This window comes from Dasypus novemcinctus, chromosome 11, assembly GCF_030445035.2.
Source record: "Dasypus novemcinctus isolate mDasNov1 chromosome 11, mDasNov1.1.hap2, whole genome shotgun sequence".
Taxonomy (NCBI): domain Eukaryota; kingdom Metazoa; phylum Chordata; class Mammalia; order Cingulata; family Dasypodidae; genus Dasypus; species Dasypus novemcinctus.
In genome coordinates, this window is record NC_080683.1 from 71670990 (window position 1) to 71690574 (window position 19585).

The 19585-nt window shown below is 33.7% G+C and overlaps 2 protein-coding genes across 7 annotated transcripts in view; one reads left to right on the forward strand and one right to left on the reverse strand.

The window, feature by feature from the left end:
* KLHL32 (kelch like family member 32) overlaps positions 1-5094 on the forward strand; it is a 255100-nt gene extending 250006 nt beyond the window's left edge. For all 4 annotated transcript variants that reach the window (XM_058307167.2, XM_058307168.1, XM_058307170.2 and 1 more), the window contains one exon: positions 1336-5094. In XM_058307167.2, the coding sequence (XP_058163150.1) occupies positions 1336-1497 (162 nt within the window). In that variant the 3' untranslated portion in view covers positions 1498-5094. The remainder of the gene's footprint in view (positions 1-1335) is intronic.
* Positions 4021-19585, reverse strand: part of MMS22L (MMS22 like, DNA repair protein) — a 156152-nt gene continuing 140587 nt past the window's right edge. For all 3 annotated transcript variants that reach the window (XM_023587680.3, XM_004454567.5, XM_071218604.1), the window contains 4 exons: positions 17379-17539; positions 11309-11405; positions 9751-9918; positions 4021-8175 (listed from right to left, as the gene is read on the reverse strand). In XM_023587680.3, coding sequence (XP_023443448.2) covers positions 8094-8175; positions 9751-9918; positions 11309-11405; positions 17379-17539 — 508 coding nt within the window. In that variant the 3' untranslated portion in view covers positions 4021-8093. The remainder of the gene's footprint in view (positions 8176-9750; positions 9919-11308; positions 11406-17378; positions 17540-19585) is intronic.

Sequence of the window (19585 nt, forward strand, 5' to 3'; positions counted from 1 at the left end):
CTTCATTTTACAGATGAGCAAATAGGCTGAGAGAGGTTGAATGATTTGCCAGTCACAAAGCTAATAAAGCAGAGATCAGGGATTCAAATCCAAGCAGTTTAATTTCTAATGCTGTGTTCTTTCTACCATACCAACTGTGACAAGTTATCTCATCTATTAGAGATGAGGTTATAAAGTCATGAGTATGGGAGTAGATGTGGCTTAAGGAGTTGAGCACCCACCTCCCATACAGGACGTCCTGGGTTCAATTCTTGGTGCCTCCTAAAAAAAACAAAACAAACAACAAGCAAAATGAAAAACTCAGGGACGCCAATGTGACTTAGTGGTTGAGTACCATCTTCCCACATACAAGATCATTAGTTCAATCCCTGGCTCCTGGTACCTCAAAAAAAACATCATGAGTAAAGTTATGTCTTTAACCAGATAATGATTATAATGTTCAGTAAAAACTTATATTCATGTCTTTTCAGAAGCAAAAAGTTGATTATATACAATCCTTTTTATTACCCAATAACACCCTTCTAATTTTGGTAACATGACAGTGTGACGATAGTAATTTTATTAATTTTATCAATGCTACCCATCAGAATCATCTAGGGAGTTTAAAAGTAAATGAAAAGATAATGAATCAGACATTTCAGGGCTGGGCCAGAGAAAAAGAACACAGTGTTATTTTGTAATGATTTTATTTCTTTTGAAAGGCCTATGACATTTGGATCGGGCTATGTAGTAGTATGTAGTTTGGATATGTAGGTCTGGACTTTAGAATCTTCAAACTGGAAAAAGAGTTAATGAAGAAATCATATGACTCTGGAAGCAAACAGCAGACTGCACTAACATCCTGTGCTGCCGTCCAAAAGAAAAGACCATGTTGTCATTAAAAGACTCAAAAGCTCACTCTTTAGCTGTCTTGCATACATGCCTGACTCGCTGGCACACCATGCTTGGCTTTACCCTACTCCAGTCTTTTTAAAGTGTAGGCTTGAGATTTGTAAGCCAACATGATGATACTACCTACTTATTAGTTTGGGGAAGTTATTTTACCAGTCTAAGGCAGTTTTATTAAATGAGGATAATACTACCTACCTTATCACTGAAGATTAAATGATTATAAATATATACATGTATATCTATGTACACATGCAGAAACATATATAGTCCAGCACCTAGCAGGAACTAATTACTTCTGTTACTATTCTAATGAGAAAAATAATGACTAATTATGATCATAGTGGCATAACTGAACTTCTGACTTCCCTTTATGTTTACACAATAAATAGGCTTTATTTTTGAGCAATCATTTTTGACACACAGGCTTCTTCTCTTCTTTTGTAGGTATTGGATGTAAGTAGAGACGGTGAAGAAGAAGTGTTCTATGGGCCAACACTCCCTTTTGCTTCCAATGGAATAGCAGCGTGCTTCCTTCCAGCTCCATATTTCACATGCCCTAACCTTCAGACTCTTCAAGTGCCTCACCATAGGATTGGCACTATCTGAAAAGCCAATACTGTTATTCCCTCATGAACAGGAGGAAAAACAAAAGGCTTGACTTTAGGATTCTGGGCATGAAGAGACTCAGTGCTCAATGCTTCCCTGTCATGTCCTATAGGTCTTATATATAAATATTAGCAAAAAATGAACAGTTTTCTAAAAAACATTATTGAAAACTCTTGTCAACCTTCTCTGTGTATGTCAACATACAGTATAATATGTATGACTTTCATTATGGTGTAGCTTAGTGCCAACTTAATAATCTGTTATTGTTCCATGAGTCTTTAGAGCATTCTTTGTACACTTTTTCTACTCAGTGCTGTCTAGGATAACGTGACACTGTTGGTAAGGCAATTTAAATTTACTTCACACTAATAGCATCGACAATATTAAAGAATCTTCCATACTTAATCTCTTTATTTCTTAAACCTTGGTTTGGTAATTTTTCTTTTTAAAATTTAACATCCCTGCTCAGTAGAGACTCAGAGTAGTAGTATGGCAAAATGAATTATTAAATGCCATATCTTATTCAAGGTAAAAGAACAATGGAAGTATAGTGGAATAGCTGTTGGAACACCTAGATTTTTTTCCTTGGTCACTCTGTGACCTTGGGCAAGAAGCTTAATTTTATAGTACTTAAGTTTTCCATTGTTTTAGGAGGATTTAAGATTCCCATCTTAATCGGAACAATGTTGTGAGAATTAGGCAAATTCTCTGAAATGTTATGCCTAAAAAAAGCCTGTGGCTCAAATTATAAGGTGTTTTACCATCTTTAAAACCTTATAACTGAACAAGGGAATTAATTTTGAAGTTTAAAACACACTAATTAGAAAAAAGGGAGTTTACCAAAGCCAATAATCCCTAAATTTGTGTAAATCTTTACCTTAACTCTCAAATGTTACATTTAAAATGATTTAGTAAAAAATGACATTTTAAAACTAAAATTAGTTTGTACCAATTATGCTCTGACATAAATTCGAACCCAGAATTGGCAGTTTTAATAAAGTTTATGTCACCCTTAAGTGTTTGTGAGATTCTTCACCATCACTATACATATTTTACTACTATCACTTTTAATAACCCATAAGAATTATTTTAGGTTAGGCTTTTGGATATGCTTTGTCTATAATAAAAAAAAAATTACATTTGAACATAAATTCAACAAGTATGAGTTTCTCTTTTTCCTAATCTTTTCAGGACCTAAGGTATCCTTATTAAAAAAAACTTTCCTCTGACTTTTTGTTTCTTGGCAGTTTCATCATTCAGCAACCCCTGTCTTTTATAGGATATTGTCATTTTATTCATATAACCATTTCCAGTAATCAAAAAAGTGAATGAAAAAAATTTTTTATCCAAAATACAGAAGTCTTTTTCATTTACAAATAAGGTACCCAAAATGTTAATTTTTAGATACCTATAATTTCTGGATATTCAGATTAAAGGGCAGGAAGGAGATAAAAATGAACTTGGATTTAGTTTAGACAAATAAAAAACTTGGGAGTACTTAGATATTTCTGAAAGTGAAAATTGATATTTAGAATGATTGCAGACATCCTATTCAAAAGATATAAATCATCTAAACTAAGTTTTTTAAATGCCTTACCAATTCAGGAATTGGTCTCTAGCACTTGAGAATTTTTTTGAGAAACTAAGTCAGAAATATTTCGGATTTACTGAATTTCCTAATTAGCACAGGAATTTTCCCAGCAGTTTTAATTTAAAAAACAAAATCTATTTAATAGGAAGGCAGCCTGAAATCACTCTAGATTATTTCTATGTAGTTTCTATCTATTCATATAAAGCAAATCAGAATACATTATCAAACTTGTTCTTGGTGATCTTTATGTTGGTGATGTTATGTTCACTTAAGTATTACAGAATTGAGCTCAGAACTTTAAGTTTGCAATGTTTTCTTAAACATCCTTTACAACTATAACCAAATGAAGCATAAAAAGTACATCCTTTCCTAAATACAAAATTCAAATCATTTATAATTATAGCCTTTTCCTTAGATTATCAACAATGAGAATTCTAGAAAAGTTTTTGATCATATAGGCCACATTCCATGAAACTATTCAATTATAAATTTCCCACTTCAATGAACTATCCTACAGAAATTCATCTTCCACTTATACCCTTCAAAATTAAAGGTTATATTGTATTTGTATTTAAATTATATTAATGTGAATTTACATATGAAGACCATGAGACTTCCAACCATTTAAACAATACAATTTCACTTGAAAAAAGAAAAAAGCAGTACCACATAGATATTAAAAAATTCTGATTATGAGGGGAAAAGCCAGCAAAGACAGTAATCTCTCAAATAATCTATATGTAAAATTCCACAGACTCTTAATAACAAAATGCCAACTGGATTATAATTGGGGTGTGTTCCATACCTTTTCTCTTCATTTACTGTCTCCATTGTTTACTTAAATGTATATAGTATCCCTCCTTTCAGTCACTGCAATAACTAGCTTACTATTGTTTTTGCACAGAGTATAAAAGCAACAAGAATAAAACAAATTATTGCTCTAGGTAACATGTTTCATTTTTATTTTGGCTTCAGAATAGTCAATCTGTCATAGAAAGGAAGCTGAATAATCACACAGTATCTCACTGGTACAGTGTAGCTTAAATATATACATTTATTTTATATAGATGTATGTGTGTATATATATGCACAAAAAAAATCTATATGCACAAATAACTTATATACACGAATATAAAATAAGGTCCAGATTTTTTCTACACGCTCAATTCACAAATGCAATAAAATAGCTAACTATCAATACACCAAAAACTTTAATAATCAGAAATTGGTCAATTCCAGTCCTTTGATACCGAACTGTTACCTAACCATAATGGTTAAACACAGAATCAAAATAAAAATCTCATATCTTAAATACGTAAAAGAATATACTATTTTGCTAGCTTCTCAATGTTTTAAACCACCAAACAAAACATTCATATTTATAGACAATACTCTGGACAGACAAGGCAATATTTTTAACCTGAAGAGGGGTTGTTAGGAGATAGTTTTTGGAAAATGTATGGTATATGTAAATAGTTCACCAGTCAAGGAGGTAATACAGATTTTGGTGAGGTTATTATATCTACCTTCTGTCTTTGAAACATGATACTATATTAACAGGTAGGATTTAGGGAAGGCAGGTTTACTAAAAGGTTTTTCTCAACTGCAGAAGCTTGTCAAATATTTGTAATGTACCATCTCAATAAAATCTGTCAAAGATTCTGTGGAAGTACAACACATGGGCCCATGTAATTCTTTAAGAACAAAGTAGCTTTAAAAGTATGTGATGAAGCCTGGAAGGAAAAGATGATAGTAACGAAAACCTACAAATTATTTTCTTACACAGATGCCCAGGTAGGAAAAAGTCAGACATGCTTAAGAAGAAAAAGAAAATGTACTAGGATTAAAGATACAAATTTTAAACTATGAAGCTCTTCTAACTCAATACTGAATAATTTTTGTAGAGACAATCCTACTTGTTTTTTCTTCTCCTTGGAAACCTCCTAATTAAATTTTAAACTGAAACTTAAATCACAACCAGATCTGAATAAAGTCTTTTCATCAACCTTTTGTCCTTCAATTATCTCTTTTACACTCTATTAGAGAAATTATTTGGATGGAACACTCACACATCAAGAAATGTATTTAATATTTTAATTTTATTCCTACTTAAGTGTCATAAGTCAGGTTTCTATAGGAAGGGTGGTATTCCAGGCTGGCAAAATGACTGAGGGAAAGTGTGAAATGAACAAGGCATTCACACAAAACTGAAAAGAGAGTCCCCTGCTTAAAAGGAGGTATGTCTAAAAAGAAAAGGTAGAGTCAGGTGGCAGAAAGTCTTCCCCTGATGGAAGGGTTGGAACATCAGCTTGCAAATAACAGAAACTTACTGGAGGTCACATGCAGAAAAGTAACCAGAACAAAGAAGTATTTTATGAATACTAATTTCAGAACTGTGCATAGAATAAAGTATTTGGAAGGAGAGCAAACACAAAGAGTTAAGAAGGAGATATAGTAACCACTGGAGAAAACATTTGAATGCAATAGACTACAAAAAGAAAAAAGAAAAGCCTAAAGGACTACATTAATGATCAAATGAAAGTGGGGAACAATGAAGACCACTCCAAGATGCTTCTGAAGTCTTTCAAGGCTAAGTGACTTGGGAAGAGAGTGTATACTCTGGGTAGAAAATCAGGTTAAGAGTTAGTTTGGAATGGAAGGTGAAAGGGCAGGTTGAAATGTTGACATGAGATTTTAGCAAGATCCAACTAGAGAGGTTTAGTGATAAATTAGCACTATTAATAGTGGTGAAATTATGAGCTAGTATTACCAGTTCATTACTAGGAGGATGCTGGAAGAGAGAAGATGAAGGTCCAGATCTTACTGGAATAAAGAACATGAAGATGCTCTCAAGTATATGTAGGAAGCAGCAGTATCATGGCAAGGAACAGATGGTAAGATAAAAGGAAAATGCAGATGTCACAGACCAAAAAACATGAGAAATGAGAATATATTCTCTGATTTGACTGTAGGAGAGTGGTTTACATTACAATGGTAGAAGAAGTAGCCTCAGAAATTACAGGGTATTTAGGGAAAAATGAATATTAAGGAAAAGGGTATAAGGTACTCAAATCTGGGAATGGGAGAAGATAAGATTATAGCTAATCATTAAGCAAAAGGTCAGTGAAGATTTTCAAGGAAAGGAACAGAGTCATAAATCTTTTTTTCCACTAAAGACATGGTTTCTTTCAAATTGTACTTATATACAAGTAAAAAAGCATACATAAATTATTGTTACAGGTTTTTGTTCTTACTGATTTTTTTATTACAAACTTCAGTTAATATCTGTAGCTCTATATCCTAGTGCATGATTCAGTAGCAGTTTTTCCTGTCCCTTAAAAGTTTCACACTCCAAGAAGCTAGATTCTGAAAGACATCTTTATAAAATCCCTTGGAAAATAAAAATATACCTATACATATATATCCCCTATAGAGGTATCACCTTATTTTAAATAGATAAAACTTCAATTGCTGAAACTCGCAAAGCAATACATTAATTCAGGAAGGCACGATCTATCATAATGAAAAACTCATTGCTATGAAGTCTATTAAACAGCCAAAAGAGTCTTTTTTTATTCCAGTTGTTTGAAGTAAAGACAGCTGATTTAGGGAGAAGCTAGGCCATTTGTATGTCATGAAAATACCTTTAAGAGGAATTTATCTGGGCTTTGCAAATTAGCATTAGAAGAGCACCATTAACTATAGAATGCTGACTGTAATGCATTTCATTGTAAAAGATATATTTTGAGCTAGAAAAGGGTTGAAATGTTTTCTTAGAGGAATGGTAGCACCACAATAAAAACTGGAGTCTCAAAAAGAAAACAATAAGTTATTTTCATGTTAGCAAACATGAAATGCCCCACTGCTTTACAATTATATAGTGAAACAGACAGAAAAGGGATTATTCCTTTTTTTTTCCATGAAGAAACTGAGGCTCAGAAAGGTGGTTTAATTTGCTCAAGGTCACAAAGTAGAGCTGGGCTGGAGACTCAGGTGGGTTCCCAATGCTAGGACTGGAGCTCTTTCTACGAAATCATACGTGCCATAAAAGGCGCCAACTGATAAACTACCTGAATATGAGAGAGTAAAAGCGTTGAGAGATAAGAGCTGCAAAAGCAAATTAAGCTGGTTCTCTGTAAATGCCCAAAAGGCTCTCACTAAAGAGCTAGGAAACAAATCAGCTGACTTCTCTTCTGTTAATTTGTAATCTGAAGACATTCCAGAATATGATTATTGTTTTCTAAAAGGCTCTTGTTTCTCTTCCTCCTGATATGTTTTTTAATGACAACTATGAAAGAAAGGAGAAGTCGAGAAAAATTTGGCAACCATTGGAACACTACTGTCCTAAATTTTAAAAATTTAAGAAGGTGCGTGTTCAATCATTTAGCCAGAAAGTCTTATTCCTAACAGAGTTATATATGCTTTGAAAGAGTTTTATTTATTAACTTGCCTCGCACAAGGTATAAAAAAGGAAAATAAATATACAGACCTCACCCAAAAGTAAACAGCATTGGGCAGCCAGGTGATTTGAAAAGTATCACATTAAAACTAAAATGTAAGATGTAAAAAAAAAAGCTAAACCAAACAAACAAAAAACCCACACACAAATCAGTTCAAGGCAGAAAGACAAGAAATCACATCAAAGTAAAAAGTGCATGAAGCAACCACTACAAATCTCCTGAAAACTCATATACAGAAAACATTCCTAGTTAGAAAACATTTAACTAACTTTAATTCTAAATTGAAAATGAGAATTAAATTTCAACTTATTTTAACTAAAATCACTTCAAAATAGAATAAAATTGTTCAAAGTTCCAAGGACCCTTCTAACACAGATAATCAACCCTTATTTCCTTATTTATATACTTACAGGTTTGTAGGGACAAAAAAATCCTAGACAGTATTTTTAACAGAACATTACAGAAGTAATTAAAAGTAGATGTAGAGTGGTACAAAGAGGCTTTTGATAGTGATAATCAATAAGGAGGATGAATCACAAAATATATTAGGTATTATCATTTTCCAGATTCTGGATCTCATCTTGTCCCACTTGTCCTAGGTGAGATAAAAGTTTGCTATAGGCTTCCCTGATTAAGGAAAAAAAGAACAAAAAGAAAGCAAGCATATTTATTACCTTTTCTATTATTTTTCATTTAAGTATTTACAAATCTAGCCTCTGTCGATCTATCAATCTATCTGAACAGCAGGCTTGTTAGCACATCACTTTTAAGAATATGTCTTCTATATATTGTGAAAATACCTAGCTAGTATCTACCTAAGGTTTTTAAGTCTGATTTTTTAAATATAAAATGTGGGCTAAAAATGGCATGTAAAAGTCTATTAACCATCTGAAATAATATAATGCTAATAGGTAATGAAATATGTTAAGTAGATAATAATGGTATGATTTAAATGGGAAAATTTCTGTCATAAGCCTAAGAATTAAAACAAAAATTCTGTAACATAAAAAAGACCTATAGAACAATCTTACTATATATTTCATTTCTTCCTTAACTTCTTAGAAATAACAAACTTTGAATATAATTATTGTTTGTCCTATCAGATATCTCCCAGGATCTCTCTGTATTTGGGATGTGTGCCTGGCAGCTATTTCATTAGTCCAATACTTGTACTTCTCAGAATCTTTAAACCAGCTCTCTCATGAGCACTCTTGGCCACACAAGGTGGTAGCTAACAGGCCTCCTGCCCCAACAAGAACCTGTAGTTTTTTTATTCACACTTGACTACTCAAGAGAAGCCAGATGTTAGAGAGGTCTTCACATGGACTTGTTTTGAGACATGGCATTAAATACTATTTCTTCAAAGGTATGATTTGAAGTGATCTAGTCTTCTCTCCACCCAGTTACTATGCAGGAGAAGAAAAGAAATGTAGCACCTTAGCATAGAAAAGGTATGCAAGAGTGGTCTCTCTAGTTTTCTCATTTTTTTTTCCACTCACTTATTGAAGAGACTGATTTCCATTAGGCAGCTACCATGATCAGCATAGAGCAGGGGTTCTTAAGCTTTTTTGTTCCATGGACCCCTTTGCCAGTCAGGTGAAAACCACAGACCTCTTACTAAGTCCACACTATACTGTAGATTATTTAATAAATATATCACACCTGCATCAACACAGCCCCAGAAGAATAATTGTTTTTTAAAAATTTTCTATTCAAGCTCATATACCCCCTGAAATCTTTTAACAGACCTCTTGGGGTTCTGTGAATCCCTGGTTAAGAACCCCTGGTGTAGAGGCATATCTCAAAGATAACCCTCAAATGTAACATTATATAGTCAAATAATTTCAACTAAAAATTGGAATATACCTATTTATAAATATACACACATGCAAGATGCGGTTAAGGTACTTCAATTCTTTAACAAACTTTGGGACATAAAATGAAATACAGCCTTCTAAGATGGTCATTTTGAAAGTAACAACATGCTAATGGATGTGTCAATTCTGCTAAGTTTGTAAATAACTCACATTACTTTCTCATCATATTTTACAAAACTGGTAACAATTACAATACTGAATTTTTTCCAACTCAAAAGAAAACACCCCAAATTTGGGGGAATAGGAAAACAAGTCATTTCTATAAAACAAATCTAGATTTTATAATAATTGCCCAAAAAGAATCTAATTAAATTACCAAACATACCTTTGTGCAATATTTCTGCCAAGGCCCCATTTTAGCTCTGAATCCTTTAGGGACTGAGTAAGAGTAGAAATCAAGTGGATAACAACCTGCTGGTCCAATGTTGCTACTGTTTCTAAGATGCTGTAAACCTGATAATCGTATCTCATACCATAATCCTGGATAAACTGCCTGAAAATAAAACAGATTACTTAGAATTACTTCTAGGGCAATATCTTGGCCTGGTATCCACATGGCAGTCAGCTATGAGTTGACCACAGGAAAAACCATTTCATGTAAGATTGCCTTATGAAACTAGATGAGATAAGAAGATTATGTCAAACATTTAAAAATAAAGAAAAAAACAGATAAATTTTATTTCAGTTTGATCCATTACCAGAGCAATGGCACTGAGGGAAAGGGGAAGAGCTGGAAGCCAAGAAGGAGGTGTGGGAGTGAGGATGGGGTGGAATGAGGGGGAAAACTTCATTCCAGGGGCTTTTTTGCTATACTCCATACCTCCAAATCTGGGTGGTAAGTGTGTAGAGAAGACTAAGAAGGGGATAAAAGAATTGGGTTTCCTAGCAATCTTTCAGTCCCTTCTCTCTTTAGAGAAGGCACATATTATGTTCCTTAACTGAACAAGAAACTTTAGACAGGTAGATGGCACTTATATAAGAATTATATATTTAGCCCTACAATTCCCACTACCCTCCCACAATTCCACCCCACCAAATCAACAAAACCAAAGCCACCTAGCTGACAAACACACAATCTCTGTTCACATAAAATACTTTTATCCCATCCTAAGGTTTTACAATTTTCACAAATCCACTATTATCAAATGGTCACAATTTAAATAAACTTTTAACACTGCTGAGCACCAATTATGTGGTGAAAACAAAACCCAAGGAATCAAAGATCCAACAAAGAATGGAGAATATGGACCCAAATTATTTATCATGGTACAAACTGTGAGAAAAGAACACTAAAAACTACTGCTCTAACAGAAAGTGCAAGATTATACAGGGGAAGGAACGGAAGGAAGGAAAGAAAAGAAAAAAGGAAAGGAAAGGAGAAAGGGGAGAGGAGAAAGGAAAAGAAAGGAAAGAGAAAATGTTTCCCAAGTTGTATTATGTAATTTTGGTGGACAAAGATCTTTTCCTACAAAGTCTATGTTTCACAAATTAAACATAACAGAGCTTTCTAAAAGCAAGTAAGAAAACCAGTGACATGTACTTCTACTCTGGATCCTAAGTAAAATGTTCCATAAGCTCTGAAGGCCTGTGCACCTATCGTCATGACTCAAGTTTCCCACTTTTTCCTCCCAAATCCATACAAGACCATTCCTTACTGTATTCATAGGTAATTTTAAATCGGCTCACTTACCTTTTTCCCTGGCACTTTTATTTTCTAATAAAACAACACAATGTAACAAAACCACTGCCAAAATTACAATAATTGAAATACTATAAACAAGTAGTAACACATTATGTTTTGGATAATTAGTTATTCAAATAACATGTTGGCTGTCAAATGGCTGGCAATAGTCTCCTTGCCAGTTGGCATATTTTCCAGTTACCTAAACACAGAAGTCAGCTGGGTGGCAAGTTCTCCTTCTGACCCCACTTGGCAGGCTTTTACTATGTATTGCAGGTTCTCTGTGGCCAGCCTTTTAACTAGGAAGAAAAATTACAGCATTACATACTGTGTCTGAATTGACCATCTGGATTCTCATTTTTATGAACACTCTTGATTTAGAAAAATATGTTGTTTCCTTAAAGCATGGTACATGTTTTTTTATTTTAAAAATGAATTATGAGCATTTGTTTTGTTCTAAAGTATACCTATTTTAAAGTATATTAAAAGTTGAAATAATCAGCGCGAAGATATGTCTTTCTTTAGGAGGAAGCCCGTACTCAGAAACAATATAACATTCTATCCCTGCAAATAATGGTACATGTTAACAAAAGAAAGCTTTTAAAAATCAAACTTATTTAAAAACAGGTAGATTGATTTTTTAAATTTATAAGCATATTCCTTCCACCCCTTAACCAAATATCCAGCAAACTAGACATCACCAACAATTAACTATTGCTTAAAATTAACTTATCTATAAACATAAATTTAAAAATTTTCAGAAGCTGAAATCCACTACAGCAGGAGCACTAACTTATGATACACTTGAATTAATTAAGTAGCAATGTTTTCTGTGACATGGGGATACCATATAGCATAATTTATTGAAAAAATCCTTTAGAACTTCTTATATTAGATGCCACCCTAGAACCAGTAAACTAGCTCAAAAGATGTCATCTTTAAAAAATAACAAAAAATAGTTACACAGAAAAAATACCAGAACATGAATAGCCTTCAAAGAGTATTTACTCTCAGCATTGTATTTTTGAAAACAGCTTTATTGAGATACAATTCATATATCACAGAACTCATTCTTTTAAAGTGTACAATTCAGTGATTTTTTAACACATTCATAGAGTTGTGAAACCATCCTAATTTTAGCAAATTTTCATCAACTCAAAGAAAACCTCCTGCCCCAGCCATAAGCATCCACTAATCTAATTTCTGTATCTATAGATTGTCTATTTCAGACATTGCATACAAATGGAATCAAATAATATATATTCTTTTGTGACTGGATTTTTTTTCATTTAGCATAATGTCTTCAAGGTTTATGCATGCTGCAACATGAAAAAGTTCTATCTTCCTTTTTATGGCCAAGTAATATGCCATTATATGGATATACCATATTTTTAAATCCATTATCAGGAGATAAGACATTTGTGTTGTTTCTACCTTTTGGCTATTTTGAAAAACGTGGCTATAAACATTCACGAACATGTTTTTGAGTGGACATATGCTTTCATTTCTCTCGGTGGTGGTACCTAGCAGAATTCCTAAGTCAACTAATAAGTCTCCTTAATAAAAACAACAACTGGTAACTGTCTTTATTGCTTGTCAATTTCTACAAAGAACCCTATTGGCACTCAGATAGGGATTGCATTAAATGTGTAGATCAAAGTAGGGAGAACTGTCATGTTAGCAATTAGTCTTCCAATCCATAAATAGTGGATATTCTTCAATTTATTTAGATATTCTTTAATTTCTTTCAACAATATTTTGCAGTTTTCAGTGTAAAATCTTGCACTTAAGTTAAATTTGTCCCTTTTTAATGGTATTGTAGATGGAATTATTTTCTTAATTTCATTTTCAGATTGTTCACAGCCAGTGTATACACTGACATTTACATATTAATCTTGTATCCTGCAATCTTGCTGCACTTGTTTATTCATTCTAATACTTTTTTAGTGAATTCCTTAAAATTTCTGTATATAGGTTTAGGTCATCTGTGACTAGAGTTTTACTTCTTCTTTTCCAATCTTGATGTATATCATCTATTTTTTTTTCTTGCATAATTGCTCAGGCTAGAACCTATAAAATGTTATAGAAATGGTGACAGCAGACATCCTTCCCTTATTTCTGATCTTAAGAGGAAAGCATCTAATCTTTCACCATTATTGTGATGTTAGCTGTTGTGGGTAGAATGTTCAATCAATGTCTGGTAGTTCTAGTTGGTTTATAGTATTACTCATGACTTATGTTTCCTTCTTGATTTTCTCTCCAGTTGTTCTATTGATTCAAAGTTGGGCATTGAAATCTATATGTTATAGGTGCCACAATATATTATATACATATTATTTTATATATTATAAATCAGTTAAGAGAAGAAAAGGTGAAGAATGTACATTTATATAGTCATTTATAATTACCTAAATTACCCTAACTTTGCTGTTTTTTGTGTGTGTGGAGGGGGGATTTGAAATATCTATTTGTGCGGACTAATTTGCTTTCAGTTGGAAGAATTTCTATTTGCATTTTTTGGCCAGCTAGCAGTAAATTATCACAGGTTTTGGTTATCTGGGAATTTCTGTATTTAGCCTTCATTTTTTAAGATAGCTTTACTGAATATAGTGTTCTTGGTTAACTGCTTTTCTCAATGAGCAATTTGAAAATGTTATCCCACTGCCTTCTGACCTTCATTGTTTTTGATAATCTTACCGGTGTACCCTTGTAAGTGATGAGTCATTTTGTTCTTGCTGCTTTCAATATCTTCTTGTCGTTGGTTTTGGATTTTTAGTATAATGTTTGGGGATATCTTTTAATTTATTCTACTTGAAGTTCACTACACTTCGTGGATGCACAGATCAATGTATTTCAAGAAATTTGGGGGGTTTTTCGCCAATTTCTTTGAATATTTTTTTAATAAATAGTTTTTGCTACATATTAATAAAGCATACAATTCATCCAAAGTGTACAATCAATGGTATTTGGTATAATTACATAGTCACTGAATATTTTTTATGCTCCTTTCTACCCTCTCCTTCTCAAACTATCATTATGCATATGTTGGTGTACTTAATAGTATACTACATTTCTATGAGGCTCTGTTCATTTTTCTTCATTCCTTTTCCCCTCTCCTTGGGAATGCATAATCTCTACTGATTTATCTTCAAGTTCACTGATTCTTTCACCTGCCAGTTCACATCTACTGTTGCTTCCCTCCAATGAATTTTTTATTTCAGTTATTGTACTTTTCAATTCAGACTTTCCATTTGGTTCTTTTATTATAATTTCTTTCTCTTTATCAGTGTTCTCTATTTGATGTAATGTTATCATACTTTACTTCTTCAATCTTGGTTTCCTTTAGTTCACTGAAAATATTGATAATAGCTACTTTTACATCTTCATTAAATCCAACATCCAATCACTTGCACAGGTAGGGTCTGTTGCCTTTTTCTCAGCATATGGGTCATACTCCATATCTCTGCATGCCATATGAATTTGTGTTGGAAACTGGACATTTTATATAATATTTTGTAAAAACAATGGGTACTGGTTGACCCCTTACAGGGGTCATTATTATTATTTGTTTTCTAGTTTAGTGACTGACTGGGTAATTTTAGTGAAGTCTATTTCCCCTCTGTAGTGTGAAATCTCTGATGTTGCTACTCAGAGGACGCAGCCTTGGGTATGCCCACAGTCATCCTGAAATAAGAGTAGTTTGGCACAGCTCTCTGTCTCTTTCCCTGAGGACACCTAAATGTTAAGCATCACTAATTGTTGGCTGATTTCTCTATTATTTTCAACATTGCTCTGGGGCATAAATTGCTTCATAGACTGATCCAATCAAATTTGGACTCCTTTGAAGTTATGGTACCCCAGGTCAGAATTTGAGATATGCTTTGACCTCAAGAGAACTCTTCCCAGTTGCCTCTTTCACCATTTCTTTCTTGTAGACTAACTGGACTACAGCAACTTATATATCCAACAAACATATCACTTTACTCCCAATTCCTTTCACTGCAAACTCCACTGTTTTTTTAGAGTGCCCCTAGGCTTGAACTTCTTCACACTCATTGCAAATGATGTCTGTTCCTTTGGGAAGAGTTTTGGAGCACTCTGTTTTATGGCTTGCTTCTCCCTCCAGGCAAATTTTCTGAGCCACAGTTCTGCGGCTGGAGGTAGGGTAGGGGTAAATGCACACTTCTGAGTGACACCCTCCTCTAGGAGCTGAGTGCTTGGTGGTGGGAGGGGTTGGGGAGGTGAACAGTCCAGGTCTCCTTGGCTTGAGTCTGTCAGAGTGGGATCCCCACCTCAGCAGTGCCATGCCTGAGGTAAAGTCTCCTCCCATGAATGGGGGCTGGTCAAAAGAAGGAAACCTCCACCTCATAGTTCTAATTATCTGGAACTTAGCCACAGCAACAGATAGTCAGGGGCATGATGAGAAATGGTGATGCTCTACCCCTCCCAGGAAGATAGCACTCCCACAGTGAGCTGGGGGAAGAGGAAGTTCTGTGTTCTTTTCTTGGCTTTACCAGTTTGGAGTGGAGCTTCTGCCTTGCTGAGTTGGGAGAGTGGAGGGAAACACTCAGTTTTGGTTCAAATACTACAGACCCTCACTGTTCTTACCATGTTTTAATAAATTTGCTCAAGTGTTTTCTCATTAGCTGTATGCCCTTAGGACATTTTCCCAGAGACATTAAATGCTTCCTTTAAAGATAATTTTCACTAGTTTTATAGGGGATCAGTTCTACAGAGCCGCTCACATGTCATGCTAAAAGTGGAATTTTACAAGGTCTCCTGTAATAGGTTTTTGAGTGGACATATGTTTTCAATTCTCTTGGGTATATATCTAGGAGTGGAATTACTGGGTTATATCTTAACTCTAACTTTCCATGATTTTATAAATTATTCTTTTAAACACGGAAACCAGAAGGAGAATCAGAATTTTTTCTAAGTCAAGCACACAAATCTGTGTTTAATATTGCTCCTTTAACTTACAAAGATAGCAACGTCAAGATGGAAAAGTCTGTACTCCACCTATGTTGAACATGTGACATACTCACTGGCTAGCAGTGATTGGCAAAATTCACCCTCCAAATCCTGATCCTTTCCATGATAAAAATATTACTTTAACTGAAACAAGAGGCTAACCAAACTTTATATTTAAACTGTCTCCACAGTTTTATATTATAAAGTACAAAAGGCTTTCACTGAAAAGCAAAACATGTATATATTTTCAATTAGGACAAAATTTCTAAAGAAGAGTCTAGGGCACTTCTTTGTATATGCTTCAGCAAAGAGGGTGTTACTCTCAAGTAAAGGTATTCTATGTTAACATATATAATAGTTTTCCTAAAACCAAACTTGGGAACAAAGAAGAGCATTTTAAAAATAGAAATAAATATGGAATAATGCAAAATATACATACATTTTAAAGATAAAACAACATTTCAAAGAGGTATTTGTGCTTTCAGCTACCACTTTTGGCATTGTCCTCAGACTCTTCTAGGTATGCTGTAGTCACTTATCTCAACAGTTAGAAATATTCAGTAGAAAAGTATAAGAAGAGTTGTAAAACACACACACACACACACACACACAGAGCACCCTATTTACATTTCCTTCAGGATAGTACTAGAGTTATCATTCTGCATATTCCAAATTAACACTGAAAAATGCTACTCACAGTGAGGTTAAATAAATCACATATATAAGAGATCACTGGCAGTAAGGCTGATGAAACTAAGAACAAGAGAAATATGACCAAAAGATCCTTACAGGTTTGCCAAACAGATATTCTAGGAGAAACCTGAACAGAAGAAAGTACACTAACCCCTCAAAACTTGGTATTTAACCAGCTGTATTTAACACGGGATATGACTAAACAAATATTCTTTGATAAGTTAAGAATTCTAATGAGATGTAAGAGCCCTTAAATACATGATTTGCCTCAGTGAATGGAACACAGACCAACAAAACTAAACTGAGCTGGAGTTGGGTATAGCTCAGTGGTTGAGCATACTCTTCACATGTATGAATCCCCAGTACCTGCTAAATTAAAAACAAACAAACAAACAACTAAACTGAAACATAATGTTAGTTTTAAAAACATTTGTCATGACCGAAACCTCAGCTATTGGCTAGAGTTTGTTCTTTAGCCACCACATATTTATAAACAGATATAAAACAACCATATACTTTTATAATTACCAATTTAACTGACAGGAAAAGTAGTTTCTTAAACTTGTAACAGAAAAGGATGACTAACACCAACTTATAAAGAAACTCACCTTGGGGCTCACTGACCAAGACCAAACATTTTAAGACACCAGGGAGAAGTTCAACATCAGAAATGTCTATTTTAGTTTCCTTGAAGAGCTGGAGAATGAAGGCCAAAATGCATGCTAAGCGAGGAGGCAGTGAGGAACCTTCAAACTTAAAGTAGAATTTCCTGCAAATAAGTAAAATTTTGTTTGCTTTTTCTGTTTAAAATTTCAATAGACAGAATCAAATATACACTTTAAAGATATTAGCAAAGTTTACTCCCAAATTAATAAAGTTCAGTTTTTTAAAAAATATGTTTATCGTGCTAACTTCAAACAACTAGATTTTTAGAAACAACAACTGCACATTCTTTTGGTTTGCTTTAATGGTAGAAGCATAACAGAAGAAATTTAAATTTTAATAAACCAGATTTTTAAAGAAATGTAATGAAAATCCAAACCAAACATCTAATTTTCATTTTCCCCTTTCTAGTGTAGTAAGTCTGATCTCATCTGCTGGCTCCTCAATGCTGCAACATTTTCTCTAATGTCAAATTTGCATAAAGAACTCTCTCCACATTTATTTATTTAGGGATTTGGGAGGTGTCATTTTTCCAAATACATAAGAGGACTGTCCTAGGAATTAGCTTCTTATCCCAGTTCCTCCCTACTTCAAGTTGAAAAAAAAAAAATCAGTTAATTTAAGGATTTAATATCCCTCTCATGGTAGGACACATTTTATAATTATAACCCAATAGAGATCATAAAAATAATAATTTATCTGACTCATCTTTTTATCCCTAGCTCCTTTGTGACTTATAACAGGTGTTCAGTGTACATTAAGCGAATAAAGAAAAATGAGAATTAGTTTTTAAAAAGCCTAAACAATACAAAAAATCGCCAAATACAGTTAATTCTAAGCTAGATGTCTAAATATACTTGTAAAGTAAAAATAATTTATCACAATGAGGCATATAAATCACACAGAAATAAACTCCTTAAGGGAAGGAACTATGTCTTTAGTAATCATTTATATTTCCTGCAGTGCATTCCAACAAATATTACACATCAGAAGATGCAATCACTTTTTGAGGGCAAAGGTTTTATCCATTTTGTTTACTGTTGAATCACTACTGCCTAGAACAAACAACTGCTGAACACCTACAATATGCCAGATACAAGTCTAAGAGCAAGGAAAATAAAGAGTAGAATATGGTTCCTGAAAGTAAGGTGCTCACCAACCGATGGAGAGGTTGGTTGAGGAAAAATGAGAATTACAATATAGTGTGACAGGTACTGCAATAAAGATAAGCACAGGATTCTATAGGAATTCAGAGGAAAGAGCACCAACTGAATGGGTAGCAGAAGAATCAGTTATGAGACAATCTAAATCTTTCCTGAGTACTCAAAAAAAAAAAAAGGAATTATTACATTTTTGGGTCCTCATCTGGAAAATATGAGGAAAAATGTTTTCACTCTGATGCACCTAGATCCTAAACTGGAGTTAAAACAGTTTTATGTCTTGCCATTTGGCTTGAATTAAAATTACCTGTGCAATATATCAAATACAGTGGTAGATAACTACCATCTTGTTGGGAATTCAGATACAGTCAAGGCAAATATTTTATGATGCTGTGAATTAAATTGTACAAAGAATACTCGTTCAGAAGATGGAAAGAAACATCCTAGTGCACTGAGGTATCAGAGGTTTTATAAAGGAAAGAATGGCAAGATTTAGCCCATAAGATGGAATTTTAATGGAGAAGATGGTATGAAAAAAGCTGTGATGTAAGGAAGAGTAAAGTATTTTAGTAGGTTTGTATATGACACCATACATAATAATTTGGAAAAGGTAGGTGCCATATCCTGGAGAGCTGAGAAGTATGGAATTTATTCCATAGGCAAAAGGAGTCAATACGGTTTGGTGGTAGGGAAGCGTCATAATGGAATAGTAATATTAGGAAAAGTAATCTGGAAGTTTTGTTTAGGTTGTTCTGGAAGAAAAGACAGGAGGGTAAACGTGGTTAGGAGATTCTGGCAATAGTTTAGGTGTAATGTGGTAAGGAAGAAAAATATGAAAAGAAGAGAAGAAAACAATCATTTGCCCAAGTAGGGCAAAGGAGAGGGAACAATGAAGCTAAAGTTTTCAATCCTGAGAAACAAGACACTAGGAACACAAAAAAGTCATACAGAAAACAGGTTTTTGAAATTCTGTAATGAGAGGTGATGGGTAT